This window comes from Oryza brachyantha, chromosome 8 (genome assembly GCF_000231095.2).
Source record: "Oryza brachyantha chromosome 8, ObraRS2, whole genome shotgun sequence".
Lineage (NCBI taxonomy): Eukaryota > Viridiplantae > Streptophyta > Magnoliopsida > Poales > Poaceae > Oryza > Oryza brachyantha.
Genome location: NC_023170.2, coordinates 3,889,653 through 3,903,045, shown reverse-complemented (window position 1 = coordinate 3,903,045; position 13,393 = coordinate 3,889,653). Strand labels below are relative to the sequence as shown.

General features: G+C 36.2%; 1 protein-coding gene across 1 annotated transcript; it reads right to left on the bottom strand.

The window, feature by feature from the left end:
* Positions 1 to 543: 543 nt before the first annotated feature.
* Positions 544 to 8,234, bottom strand: LOC102699802 (probable LRR receptor-like serine/threonine-protein kinase At1g56130). Its single transcript, XM_040526803.1, has 24 exons — positions 8,111 to 8,234; positions 7,632 to 7,816; positions 6,439 to 6,510; positions 6,218 to 6,289; positions 6,060 to 6,131; positions 5,210 to 5,281; positions 5,018 to 5,089; positions 4,863 to 4,934; positions 4,624 to 4,695; positions 4,469 to 4,546; positions 4,300 to 4,374; positions 4,116 to 4,187; positions 3,957 to 4,025; positions 3,804 to 3,869; positions 3,683 to 3,727; positions 3,528 to 3,592; positions 3,060 to 3,439; positions 2,789 to 2,987; positions 2,560 to 2,718; positions 2,362 to 2,480; positions 1,992 to 2,202; positions 1,630 to 1,861; positions 1,399 to 1,549; positions 544 to 1,159 (listed from the first exon to the last, which is right to left on the bottom strand). Exons 1-24 carry the CDS (start codon positions 8,231 to 8,233, stop codon positions 830 to 832), a joined length of 3,063 nt encoding a protein of 1,020 aa, XP_040382737.1. The 5' UTR covers position 8,234; the 3' UTR covers positions 544 to 829.
* Positions 8,235 to 13,393: the final 5,159 nt, after the last annotated feature.

Genomic DNA, 13,393 nt, shown 5'->3' with positions numbered 1-13,393 from the left:
CAAATTATCCCAAAACTGCAAATTTAAGCCGGCGTATCCCAAAACTAAAAATTTAGCACCAAACTTGTCATAAAACAATTAAATATTTAGGACCAACTTAATCACACAACTATAGATTTAATAACACAATATGCTAGGGGTTTCAACTGTAAAATGTGTAGTTTTGTGATAACTTAAATATTAAATCTGTAGTTATAAGAGATAGTGATTAAATATATACTTTCCTGATAAATTTTGTGTTAAATCTATAGTTGAGTAATAAAATTCCATAATCTGTAGTTTGTGATAATTTGGTCAAAGTATGCGTAGGTTTGTGAAATTTACTAAAATGTTTAGCAACACCTAAAACAATAATTTAGTTTCATTAAATAAAACATATAACATATTATAAGAATATATTTGTTTTATGTTGAAAATGTTGCTATATTTTTTCTATAATTTTAGTCAAACTTCAATAAATTTGACTTCGAATAAAAAGTCAAACATCTTCTAATATGAAACAGAGGGAGTATAATTTTTTTTGCAAAATGTGATCATCAACATGGAAATAAATTTATCAATTTCAAAGTTACTAGCATACCACATTTACACATTACAAGGAGTAAAACTTTTATCATCATGACACATACTCCAGAATAAATAAAGTCCCATTATTTTATCCGACTCACATTTACATATACAGTCACATATAATTAATCACGACTAGCACTTCAGTATTGCCACTCCAGAATGAGATCACCTGCAGAAACGATACTGCATTCACCTTCAATTCCGTCGTGACTAGCTCCGGTGATCGCCGGCGACCGACCGACCGGCGGAGTGAGAGCTCTCAATCTCTTTCTGCATGCTTTTGATCGACGGTCATCAGCTCAGGGGTAGTAGATCCCGAGTAGCTGCTGGTAACGTAGCTGCTGTTCCCGCCCCTGTACTGCCACTCCGTGATGTAGGTCGGCTTCGTGATCGCCGCCTGATCTGCCGCCTCCACGTCTCCGGCGAGCATCGCCACGACCTTCGACATCGGCGGCCGCTGGTGCGGCGAGCCCTGCGTGCAGAGGAGCGCGACATGGATGACCCTGAGCACTTCATCCCTGACGAACTGATCCTCGAGTCTTGGGTCAACGATTCCTAGTGCTTGCTGCTTCTCGTACAGGGCCCAAGACTGTAAATTAAATTAGGATAGTCACATTTCAGTAATTAGAAGATTATATGGATGAGTGAACAGAGCATATCTAAGAGATGTCTAAAATTAATCTCTAAAACTGAATTTTAGGAATTGAGCTAGAAAATGTATCTCCAGGTTACCAAATACATTCCTAATATTTAATTAGCTCATTTATATCCTAATTTTAGAGCAAGATTATTAGCTCTCTTTGATAGGAAGATCGATAATTAGCTTACCCACTCAAAGAGATAGATCTTGCTTTCCTCTAGGGAATTGTTTGTGTTTGATCGACCTGCGACAATCTCTAGTGCGACCACCCCGAATGCGAAAACATCAACCTTTTCAGTCAGATGGCCTCTCATTGCGTACTCAGGAGCCAGATAGCCACTTGACAAATGTGAGGCAAGTTAAATTAGCTCTATTGCTGAAGGTACAAAGCTATCAAATAAATGTAGAAATGTTCTTACAATGTGCCTGCAATTCTTGTGCTGACATGAGTCTTTTTCTCGTCGTAGAGCTTGGCGAGTCCGAAGTCAGAGATCTTTGGGGTGAGGTCAGTGTCAAGAAGAACATTGCTAGCTTTGATGTCCCTATGCACAATGCGCACACTCGACTCCTCGTGAAGATAAGTTAGGCCTCTTGCAATTCCTAGAATGATCTCAAAGCGTGTTCCCCAGTTTAGGTTTAATCTATTGTCTCCTACACACGCATAAAAAATTTAAAGGCCTTGAGGATTTTACGACAACAAAATGTAGAGAAGAATTTTCCTAAAGATTTCATGAATGAAATGAAATTTTGCAGTGTTGGTAATGAGAAAATTTGAACTCACTGAAGAGTGCTTGATCCAGGCTTCCATTTTCAAGATACTCATAAACTAACAAAGGTGTGTTACTGTCAATGCAGCAACCATGCAATCTCACAAGGTTCCGGTGTTGCACAGAAGAAATTGTTGCAACCTCTGTCACAAACTGGTTTTTCCCCTGGTGGGATGATTGTGAAAGTTGTTTTACAGCTATAACTCTTCCATCAGGTAGTTTACCCTGCCAAAGAAATTCAGGAAGAACATTTCTAAAGTTATATGTATGTATATTTTGAATGTAGGCTATAAGAATTTTGGTATAAAGTTGCACTTTGCAATAAATTAGATAATTATTCCATTGCAATTTCGTAATAGAATTATATTAGTGAAAATAAACAACCTTATAAACTGGACCATATCCACCTTCCCCAAGAATGTTTTGAGAACTGAAATTGTCTGTAGCCAACTTTAGTTCAGCATTACTGAAGACATCAGGCCGTCCAACTAGGTTGTACAATTCTGTAATTTTTTTCAGCACAGACCAGAAAGAGTAAATCATTTGAACAAAAATATCTGGTGTATTATTAAAAATAATTACCTTCTTGTTGTTGTGCCTGTGTCCTTCTCTTCTTTCTGAACATAAATATTCCAAATAAGACTGCTAATACTAAAACTGAGGCACCAACCACTATCCCAACAATTGCACCTGCTTTGCTTTTCCTTTTGGGTACACCATTTCGCACAGTAGGGGTAAAATCTGAAAGGGGATTTCATTTATTAGAAGCCAACATAATCCTATTTTATGCTAACTTAATGATTATGCTTACTTGGACTGATGCTTAATGCTGATATCAATGGCCCATAGTAGCCCTGAATAGGAATGCAACAGGTGCCCTTTCCAGCCCAGAATAGATGGATTTCAAGGAAGTTTTTTGACACAGTTGTCGTGTAATTCTTGTAAACAGCAATGAAAGATTTTCCACCGGCTGTCTTCCTTATATCGAAGTCCTTTTCTTTTAGGTCACCCTGTAGAAATGTCAATAATAAATTCAAATAAAGAACTAAACAAATTACTTTGTAATGCACTCAAATTTGTACCTGGATATATATGTCAAAAACTCTCCTCCCTAAGCTTTGCCAAGTCGGCGTGTCTGGATAACCTAACTCTGCAAATTTAAGTAGAACAGTGTAATTTCCATTCTCAAGTCCAAGACCATAGTATCTCAGAGATGATGGTGACATCCTTGCAGTTAGGAACAGTTCTGAATCCACAGCATTCTGAATCTTCTCACTGCTATGTATAATCTTGCTATCATTTGGGGACTGGTACCATTTTCCTGCATTGCTAACACCCCATCTTGTTGGATTGGTTACATAATATGATGAATCCCCAAGGTTTGTAGCATCCAGTTCATACATAGTATTGTCTAAGCCCCTGATTGATCTGTTACTACCACAATCTACTGCGAAGGAATAATCTGCAATAAAGATATGCAAAATTATGAATGTGATTAAATTTTCAAGATCCTATCAGCTACTATGGTTGAGGAAGAGTGAGACAATTACATTTTGGAGAACCACGTGAACATGGAGTGTCTTGCTGGAGGCAGTCTAAGCCTGGAGGTAGAATACTGTAGACATAATTGAGTTGAAAATTAAATGTGTGGATTTTTTTATTCAGATTAAACTCTTATGGAAGTATAACTAAATGCCTTAAGTACCTGTTGTTGTTGTCCCCAATAACAAAGTTGTTTGCCACCAAATTCCTTGAGCAAAATAAAATGTTGAATATAACAGATTTTCTGCACCTTAGCAACAAAAATTTGAGAACTTTGTACTTACAAATGCAAGTTGTCCTTGGTAGCCCAAGATGGAAAGCTTCCAGTGAGTTGGTTGTATGAAAAGTCTCTGTAAATAATTTAGAATCACTAAATGTGAAATTAATGCATCATTTCAATTTAACTCTACTACAAAATTGATTAATTGTTTCCACACATGTTTGTTAGTGAAGAGCTTATCCCCCCATCTGGTAGTCCTCCTGTTAGGCTATTGTTCCCAAGAAGCCTGAATTGAGTACAGTACAGGATTATGATACATAAATATTAGCATAAAATGTGTGTGTAAATGGCAATAATCTCCAAAATAATCCCTTACAGGTATCGAAGATTTTGCAGATTCAGAATTGATTGAGGAACATGGCCTGAGATGTTGTTAAAACTCAAGTCCCTGTGCCACAGGACAGCATTATTACTTGAACAGACATTTCATATGAAATTCCAGAAAAATGGCCAACAATTCCATACACTATACTGTGGCCAATACTTATAAAAAAACATACATGAACTTCAGTCCAGTAAGCTTAGTAAAGTCTACTGCTCCAAGGTTATCAGATATTCTGCAGTTCCTCAATATTCTGTACAAGGATAGTTGAAATTAGCAACTTATAACTTTGTCAATGTATATAGGACTGCAAACTATATAGTAAGAACTTGTAAAGCATCACATACACGGTATCCAACGATGAAAGATTAAGATTACTGAAAAAGGCCAACGAACTGCTCCCATTTATAATATCACCGATCTTTCTGCTCATTTGTATTTAGCACATCAGATATCATGGCAAGAGAGGATCAAGTCGCCAAACAACAATTAAAGTACTTACAAGGTGTTCAATTTGGTTAGATTAGACAAACTTGCTGGGATTGGTCCTTCAAAAGAGTTTCCCTGGAAAGCCCTGTGAATTCATACTTTAATAAATAAGAAGGGAGATGCCAAGTCAATTTGAATATAAGAAAACATAAGCTCTACAGATCAAGATAATGTGAGAAGCAATGTAATGTCTTGCAGATGTGTGATAGGATACAATCAATGATGTGTTAAAAAGTTAAAAATTAATCTTACAGATCTTCCAAATTAGTCAAGCTCCCAATAAAATCAGGTATTTTTCCTGTAAAATTATTATCTGATGCCCTCCTACAAGCACAACATGTTTAGCACTGAACATAAGAAAACAAAATGAACATATATAACAACTGTTGCTCAGTTCTTGAACTTACAGGAGTACCAGGTTCTTAAGCTTTGAGAATGTAGAGGGGAATGGGCCACTCAAGCCAGCACTATCAGTGAACCTGTTGTTGAAGCAATGCAACAATTATGCATGTTCAACAATAGGTAAATGCCGGTCAAAATTTTTGTTCTTATAAAGGTAGCATGTGCCAAGTTAGAAAGAGGGGGAATTACAAACTTACAATCGTCGAAGTTTGGCCAAGTTGCCCAATTCTTCAGGAAGTCCACCAGTCAAATTGGTCAAACTAATGCCTCTGAAACAAAACAAATATTCCAGGAATGATATAAATTGTTTTTTTTTCTCGAATATGCAGGAGAGCTGCATATCATTCTATTAAGAGGGAGATATACAAAAAGGGGTTAAAAACCCGTTTCCACACCTCAAACACACCCTTTTGATCTAGAATGTTTTCATTTTAGGTTTCCCTCGAACATATAAAACACCATTTGAAAAGTAAGATTGCGCGGGGGTGTTTAATATATACATATCTATACTCCCATAAACTTTCCAAATGGTGGTGGTTGGTGGCAGTGGATCTGTCACCACCACCGCCACCACCAACTCCCTATTTTTTAATCTATACTTTATTTTTAAAATAAAATAATTATAGATCTCACATGTCAACCACTCACACCAACTCTACTTTTTACGAGAAAAAAAAAGATAATGAGACTAATAGGTTCACATATCAATAACAAATATATGTAACAGTTAAAAGATGATACCTGCTAAAAGATAATGTTACTAATATGTTAATGATATTTCTAAAATAATATACCGTTGCAACGCACGAGCAATATGCTAGTGAGGTAAAACTTTCTAAGGAGTTATACATTTGGATTTTTTTCAATATGATTAAATACTCTGGACAATCATTAATCTATGAGCAATTTTACAGTCATTGAGTAGGGAGATACCAAAATTTTAGTGTAAAATTTGATATCTCCCACACTAAAATTTTGGTACCTCCTGGCATCTTCCTCTTAATCTATAGTCGAAAATTGAGCAGCTATGCAGAAGAGATCTCTTACAGCAACTCGAGGTTCGTGAGATTCCCAAGTTCCTTCGGAATTGGTCCTGAGAGTGGATTGAATCCCACATGCCTTTTTTTGTACACAAAAGGATAAAGGATGATTCCGAAAGACTGATGAACAATGCAAGAATATAGAACATAAAGTGTAACTCCTACAATTCTTTCAAGGCAGTCAATTTCCCAATGAATGATGGTATGGGACCTGACAAGTAATTTTGATCCAGGTCCCTGAAACAGCAGCAGAAACATCAAGCCAATTAGCAGCAAAGAATTTCAAACAAGGGTTTGTATTTGCATTTGCATTTGCTGAAAAATAATAAATCTACAGCCTAGCAGCTGTTCATCGAGGCAGAAATGATAAGAGTTAGGGACCATACAAGTTAGTTAGGTAGGTGAGGTTCTGCAATTCTGATGGTATCTGACCGACAACGTTCAACGCGTATACCTTCCTGAATAAAAAAATAGAAGAAGATTCTTCACATTGAAATAATTAAGCAATGGTGTAGCAAATTGGTGGAAATTCTTGCTGTTTATTTACTTCGAATATCAGCATCGTCTTTTTTTTATACTTATACTTATAAGCTAAAATTTAAACTTAGAGTAGATTTTAGGGTTTTTTATATTTGTTTATTTTTTAGTCTTAGCTTTTAGATAGCTAAGAACACATATATAAAATTTTTATCACAAATTATTTTTTATTTGTAAATATAGTGTTTGTCTTTTTCCTTGAATAAGTCAAACAATCATCCCCAATAACTATACTTTTGGGCCACACGCACATACACAAGCAGTCATTATTTGGTTTTTTCAGGAGAAAAAGTCAAACAATATATTTACAAGAGAAAAAATAACTATGAATAAAACTTTATATGTGTTCTTAGCAATATAAAAGCAAAGATTGAAAAATAAAATACGATTAGAAAACTCCAAAACCAAGATTAAAAATTTAGATTGTGGCTTATAAGCATAAGTAAAAGCGAAAAAATAAAGACAACAGCCAGCAAACAACAGCGTGTCTCTGGCAACTGAAACTCTGTTTGTGTTCAAGGTAGATGGCACTGGCAGATGTGATGTGAAAGCTTAAAAGGGGTGACCTTAGAGCTAGATAACCTGCAAAGAAGAGAGGCGGAAACAAGTACGTGTAGCAATTGAGCTTTTTTAAGGATCATAGGAAGGTATGTTCAACTACCCCGTTTTCTAGTGTAAAATATGATATTTTTGGATAATTTTGAGGTGTCAAAGTTTTACACTAAAAATTTAATATCTTTGGATACTTTATCAAATACCGTAGAACTTATTTTACATGTACGTCGCGAGTTCGAGGGAGCAAGAAAAAGATTGTCTTACAAGTTCACAGTGAAATTTGGAAAGGCACAAAGGATTTCATGGGGGGGTTATAAACGAAGCTAGTCCTAAGTGAAAACTATGCATATGCATTATTATTAATTAAGATGCATAAAATGGTCTTGCAAAGCTGCATGTTTTCCGCAGTAACAATCCAGATGAGGCGATGGCCTCACTCATGGAGGCGTTGCGTCGAGCAGCTCGCCGGCGTTGGAGCACTACTCACAGCTGGGTGACATGGCAGACGGTGCCGCTGCTGTAGGAGCAGTCGCACTTGATGCCGGGGTTGTTCTGGGGGTTGCCGTCGAGGGCGGTGCTGTCGTCGACGGCGACGCCGCGGCAGGGCTCGTCGGTCATGTTCCACAGCGGCGACGTCGTCCTTCCCCACCTCCCCAGGATCGCCTTCAGGCGCTGCCACTGCATATGCATATATTCACCACGATCGATCGATGGTAGTTTTAGTAAAATTAAACTCCGCATTAAACTTTTGCTGCGAATTTCGAGCAATTAAGCAAAACGAAATGTTTAAAAGCAAAAAATAACTTATTAGTAAAAAAATTATATATGTGTTCGTAATTATCTAAAAGTAAAGGATAAAAAAATAAACTACGATAAAATAATTCTAAAATCTTCTTCATGTTTTGGCTTACAAACTTAGGCGGCAAAGAACTTGATGTAATACAGTATTAATCACGGGAGCATTACGTGCGTACCTTCGGTTGGATCAGTGGTTGGTGGTTGCTGAGCTTGGGCAGCTGCGATCCGCCATGAACATGAGCACACGAAGAGCAACAACACCCACCCGACCTGCCCACACACACCTCCCATCTCTCTCTCGTGCCGCCGTGCCGGAACAACATGGTGCAGCTCCTTAAATATATGAGCTTTTTTCCCATCGATCCTTAGGAGGTATTACTGTTTTCTATATGTAAAATTTGATATCTTCTAGTACTTAAGGTACCAAGAGATACCAAATTTTATATAAAAAACAATGATATTCCTAGTATCTACTCAAGAATGGTAAAATTGCTCTAAATATATAGATTGCATGTTTGTACAATGCAGCTTAATTTTTTTAGAAAATAGGAATTATTTTTCATAGAGCAAACGTAAATATCCAACTGCAACGATGTCACCTTAGAGGGTTGTGTTCTTATGGTGAAGGAAAAATAAAAGACAATGTAGGTATACAAAGACAATCTACGTGAGAATGGTTTTATAACTCTTTCAAACCCTTTGGGTTTGTTGCACCTTATATTTCACAACGGATGGAATATCCGATCCACATATGTGCATTAATTTTTTCCTCCAAAGAATAAAACGATAAATCCATAACCATTCGTTTGGAACACGATAATGAATTGTTTTATTTTCAGTAGAAATAAAAAAAACAAGGTAGCCTTAACATTAAACATGCGCAATATATGAATCTCTAGCCTGAAAATATATACTCCGTCCGTCCCAAAACAAATTAATCTTTCATTTTTTATCTATAATGTTTGACTCTTCGTCTTATTAAAAAAATTACGATTAATATTTTTGTTTTTATTAGATGATAAATCATGAGTAGTATACTTTACGTGACTAATTTTTTAAAGAAATTATTTTTTTTAAATAAGACGGATGATTAAAAAATGGATAAAAAACCGAAAGATTGGTACGAAGAGAGCAGTAATTCATGCCTCTGCAATGCAGTCATAAGTCATAGCACGTTCGTCATCACGTACGCAAGTGACGTCATTTTCCTGGAAAAACAATCACAAAAAGGGGGCAACGTCACCTTCGCTCCTATGAGATCCAAAGACTCGATAGAAAATATATATGGTGGTGCTACATGCTGGAAATATATATGAATAAGCACTCGCTATTAATTATATTATGATGTCAAAACCAATAAGTTTGTGAAAAGAGTAGTGTACTAAAGTCCCGCTCATTTCCAGTTGTGGATTTTGGATTTTCCAGGGACACGTTTCATAAGCTCTTAAATTTTACATTCTGTTCAAAAATGTTCTATATAAAGCTTCTTGTCCGGTATTTTTATAGCAAAATTAATTCTAACCTTGAGTAGTTAAACTATTTGTTCACACCCTCAGATATAGATATAAAAAATAAGATAATGTTTTAATCTCCCAATCTCAACTATCTCAAAAAAGATCCTATATACTTGTTTAGTTCTTTTTTTTCCCCAAAAAATATAACATTGAATCTTTGAACACATAGACAGACCATTAAACATAGATAAAATAAGAAACTAATTGCACAGTTAGGGGAGAAATCGAGAAACGAATCTTTCAAGCCTAACTAATTCATGATTAGCTATAAGTGCTACAGTAACCCACATGTGCTAATAACGGATTAATTAGGCTCAAAAGATTCGTTTCACGGTTTCTAGGCGAGCTATAAATATTTTTTATTCATGTACAAAACCTCTTCCAACATCCGATCAAATATCCGATATAACACTCAAAAATTTTCTTTTCGCGAATTATGCGGGGCTGCTTTGGAAGAAATGAAACCTTTTTAGGCCGGTCTCAATGCATAGTTTTATGACATAGTTGCCAAGACTGTAAACTAGGTAACCGAGCCAGATAAGTTTCATGGAGATGAAACTACTCTCTCATCTCATGAAACTATCTTATTTGATGACCCTGCCAAGTCAACAATTTTGCTGATGTGACACCCTATTTAAGTGCATGACACCCCTATAAAACATGCATTGCGACTTGCCTAACTGTCAAATTGCCACGACTCTCTACCTGCACCTACGGGCACTGTTACCACCGTACTAACTATGTAGTTGCATTTAGTACTGCAACTAGCAGTTAAACTACTGTTATTAATCAGTTCACTGTTTGATCCGATCTACGTCCATACAAGATTGCTAAAACTGTACTAGTACTGATGATATTAATTGATCGGGTTAACATTAAAATGAACTCAAAGGGCAATTCATCCTACACAGGGGTCTTGCTATCCCAAATTGTTACACGTAGCATTTATTTTCAATTTTCCATACCAACTTCCTCTATTTGTCCCCCCATCTTACAAAGACGTATCTCTCCCATCTTGATTAAAACTGTGGATGCACCATCGAGCTAAGCTAATCTTTAAGATACAATGTAGTCCGAGGGATGGTTGATGTGGTCTTTAGGTGGGACCCATGTGGAACCAGCCTTGAGGGACACGACCTTTAAACTATACTGAAAAATTTATCCTTCTCTTTCCTCATGACTGAATATTTTATTGTCCATCTCGTTAACTCTAACCATCCCACCTCTCTTACAAATATAGTCTTACACACGCAAGAGACATATTTGGTTTTATAAGTCTTTAAGTGTAGGCTGCGAGCTTATGGCCTGGTCATAGCTCGAGATCGACTATATTTTTGCCCATAATGCATAAGACTGACTTTTAGAGCTTAAATCCCCTAAATTTCTAACATTGTGGATGCCCTAACACAACATAGCCGATTAGCCGTATTAGCATAGCAACAGTGGACTTGAGTGTTATAGCAAGCACGAGCATTTGCAATGTTTGAGTATCGTAATTTTACACCTGATTTTTTGAACGTACAACTTTGATAGCGTAAATCCATAAAATACATGTAACAATCGTCCTCGAGTGCGAGAAAACAACACCATGAACTAAGCATGGCGTAGCTTAGGCTCCTTATAGTGAAACATCTATATTCTCATATTTAACTCCTTTCACGAGTACTAGTATTTTTCTAACATTTCATATTTTTGCTTTTGTTTATACTTATAAACCGAAATTTGATCTTAAATTTGGAGTTGATTTTGAGGCTTTTTCATCCTTATTTATTTTCCAGCCTTTGCTTTAGATCAATAAGAAAAAATATATAAAAATTTTATTTATAAATAATTTTTTCTATTTGTAAATATGCCGTTTCACCTTTTCACCGACAAACAAAATGTGATTTTGGACTGGACATGTGTCCTAGAGAACAACCATGTGGGTGTATTGTTTAGGCGTAGTGTGTGAGTGCGTATATGCATTGGACATATGCACTAGAAAAGGATCGATAATCATACCATTATTACCACCATCCTCACCTCGTGGCTATATGGCCAAAAGCCCTCAAAAATCAATATATCATCGTTAATTAAATTGACGGTAAGAGCAGGACGGTTTTTAGGGCTCACGTACGTAATCACTATTTCCTATCTCGGTATATATGAAACGAAGTAGTTTCATATTCTAAGATGTTGTAGACACTCAAATAAGTTCGTTAGTTTTAACTTGGACCAATTAAGTTTATAAAAAATAACTAATTAATATCTTCATGCTGAATATATACTCACTATTAAGACATATTTTATGGTGTATTTTAATCAACTTAATTAATTTGATGTAAAATGCGCGCTAGTATAATTTTTAGGAATTTAATTAAAGTTAGAAAAGTTTTGGCTTAGGGCATTCCCAATCCAATGACTAGGATGGTGGCCATAATATTAAATAAGTTGCATCTAGGATGAAACATGATGTGTCAAGTAAATAAATGAGGAAAGAGAATAAAATCATGTCTTGTATGAGACATGGTTTCTACACAATATTCAAGATATCATATGAGATAAATAGCATTAAATTGAAGTATTAAATAGTGGTGTTTGCATTAGAAGAGTAGTTTCTAGTACTAGTATCTTGACGATATGGAGTTTATTTAAACTACATCTAGTGTTATGAGTTAGGAATGTCTTAAGGATAAAAGTATAACACACTAAGCTTGATGGTCCATGATAGGCGATGCATGCGACCGTCATCTTCGATCTTGACCATGTTGTTCTTCCCCCCAATTTAAGCTAGCTAGGTTACTGGATGGATCAGTTGTCAATATACAATTAATGTTTTCATTAATTACCCTCTCCATGTTAGTGAGTTGGCAGCATATGCATCACTCCACTACACCATGTGTGTTGGTAACTGAAATAATTAACTAATACTAGCAAGTAGCCGGCCAGTTGCTAAAGCAGATGCAACCAATAGCTCCCCAGCGATCCAGCATATATTCGCGTACGGACGTACCCATGGGTGACACTGAGAGCAGGTATAATTGCAAACTATAAGTCAGTTATAAATATATTTTAAAGAGCTAGATAAGAGAGAAGAGAAAGAGTAATGAGCAGCCAGCTGCAGCACGGACTCTAAGATATAATGTGTGTATGATATGTGGGATATGATAGTACATGTTTTGTAGATAGCTATTGTATGAATTGACTATAGATGAATTGGAGCTAGTAGCTAGTTGGCTATAGTATTGAACATGCTCTGATAAGGATCCTCTACTGCAGTTATAATTAGGCTTGCAACTTAAGTAGTTGGATACTTAATTTATCCACCGTTGGATCGAGACATTCGATGGATAAAATCGATGCTAGATGTGTTCTAAATAGGAATCGTTATGGTTGTTTGCTATAGGTTGAATGTTGCTGCGGTGCCAATTTAGGGCAATCTAACCCAATGAATCTCAACTAATGGTCTCAGCCTATGTAAGTTATAGGAGAACATATAAGCTTCTAATCTAGTGTGGTCTTAGATGGGCTCAAGAAAAAAGTTTTACATGGCTATTAACACAAAGATGTGATTGAGATACTAGAGCTTCGTAGAGCTTCACGGAGTCACTGCTACGTCAGCTCCGACAAGCCGTGGCCAGCAGCCTTGTCGCTGTGTTAGGCACATAGCCTTAGTGAGCAGTACATTGAACAAGCTAAGCCATCACTTTTCAGTCCAAGAGTGTTCTATAGGGCTGCTTAAGTTGAAGTGCCTGTAACCACTGCATATGATCTCAATTGGGGAGACACACGCAAGTTGGCCATATGAAGCTATATACCCTGCAGCTCCAATGACTGTCAGTTGAAATAAAAGGTTTTTTTTCTAAATATGAGTCTAATAATATCAATTTTATCATAAAAAATATATTGTAAAGACTTATCCCGACCAAATAAAATACATATTATATTTTAAAATAGA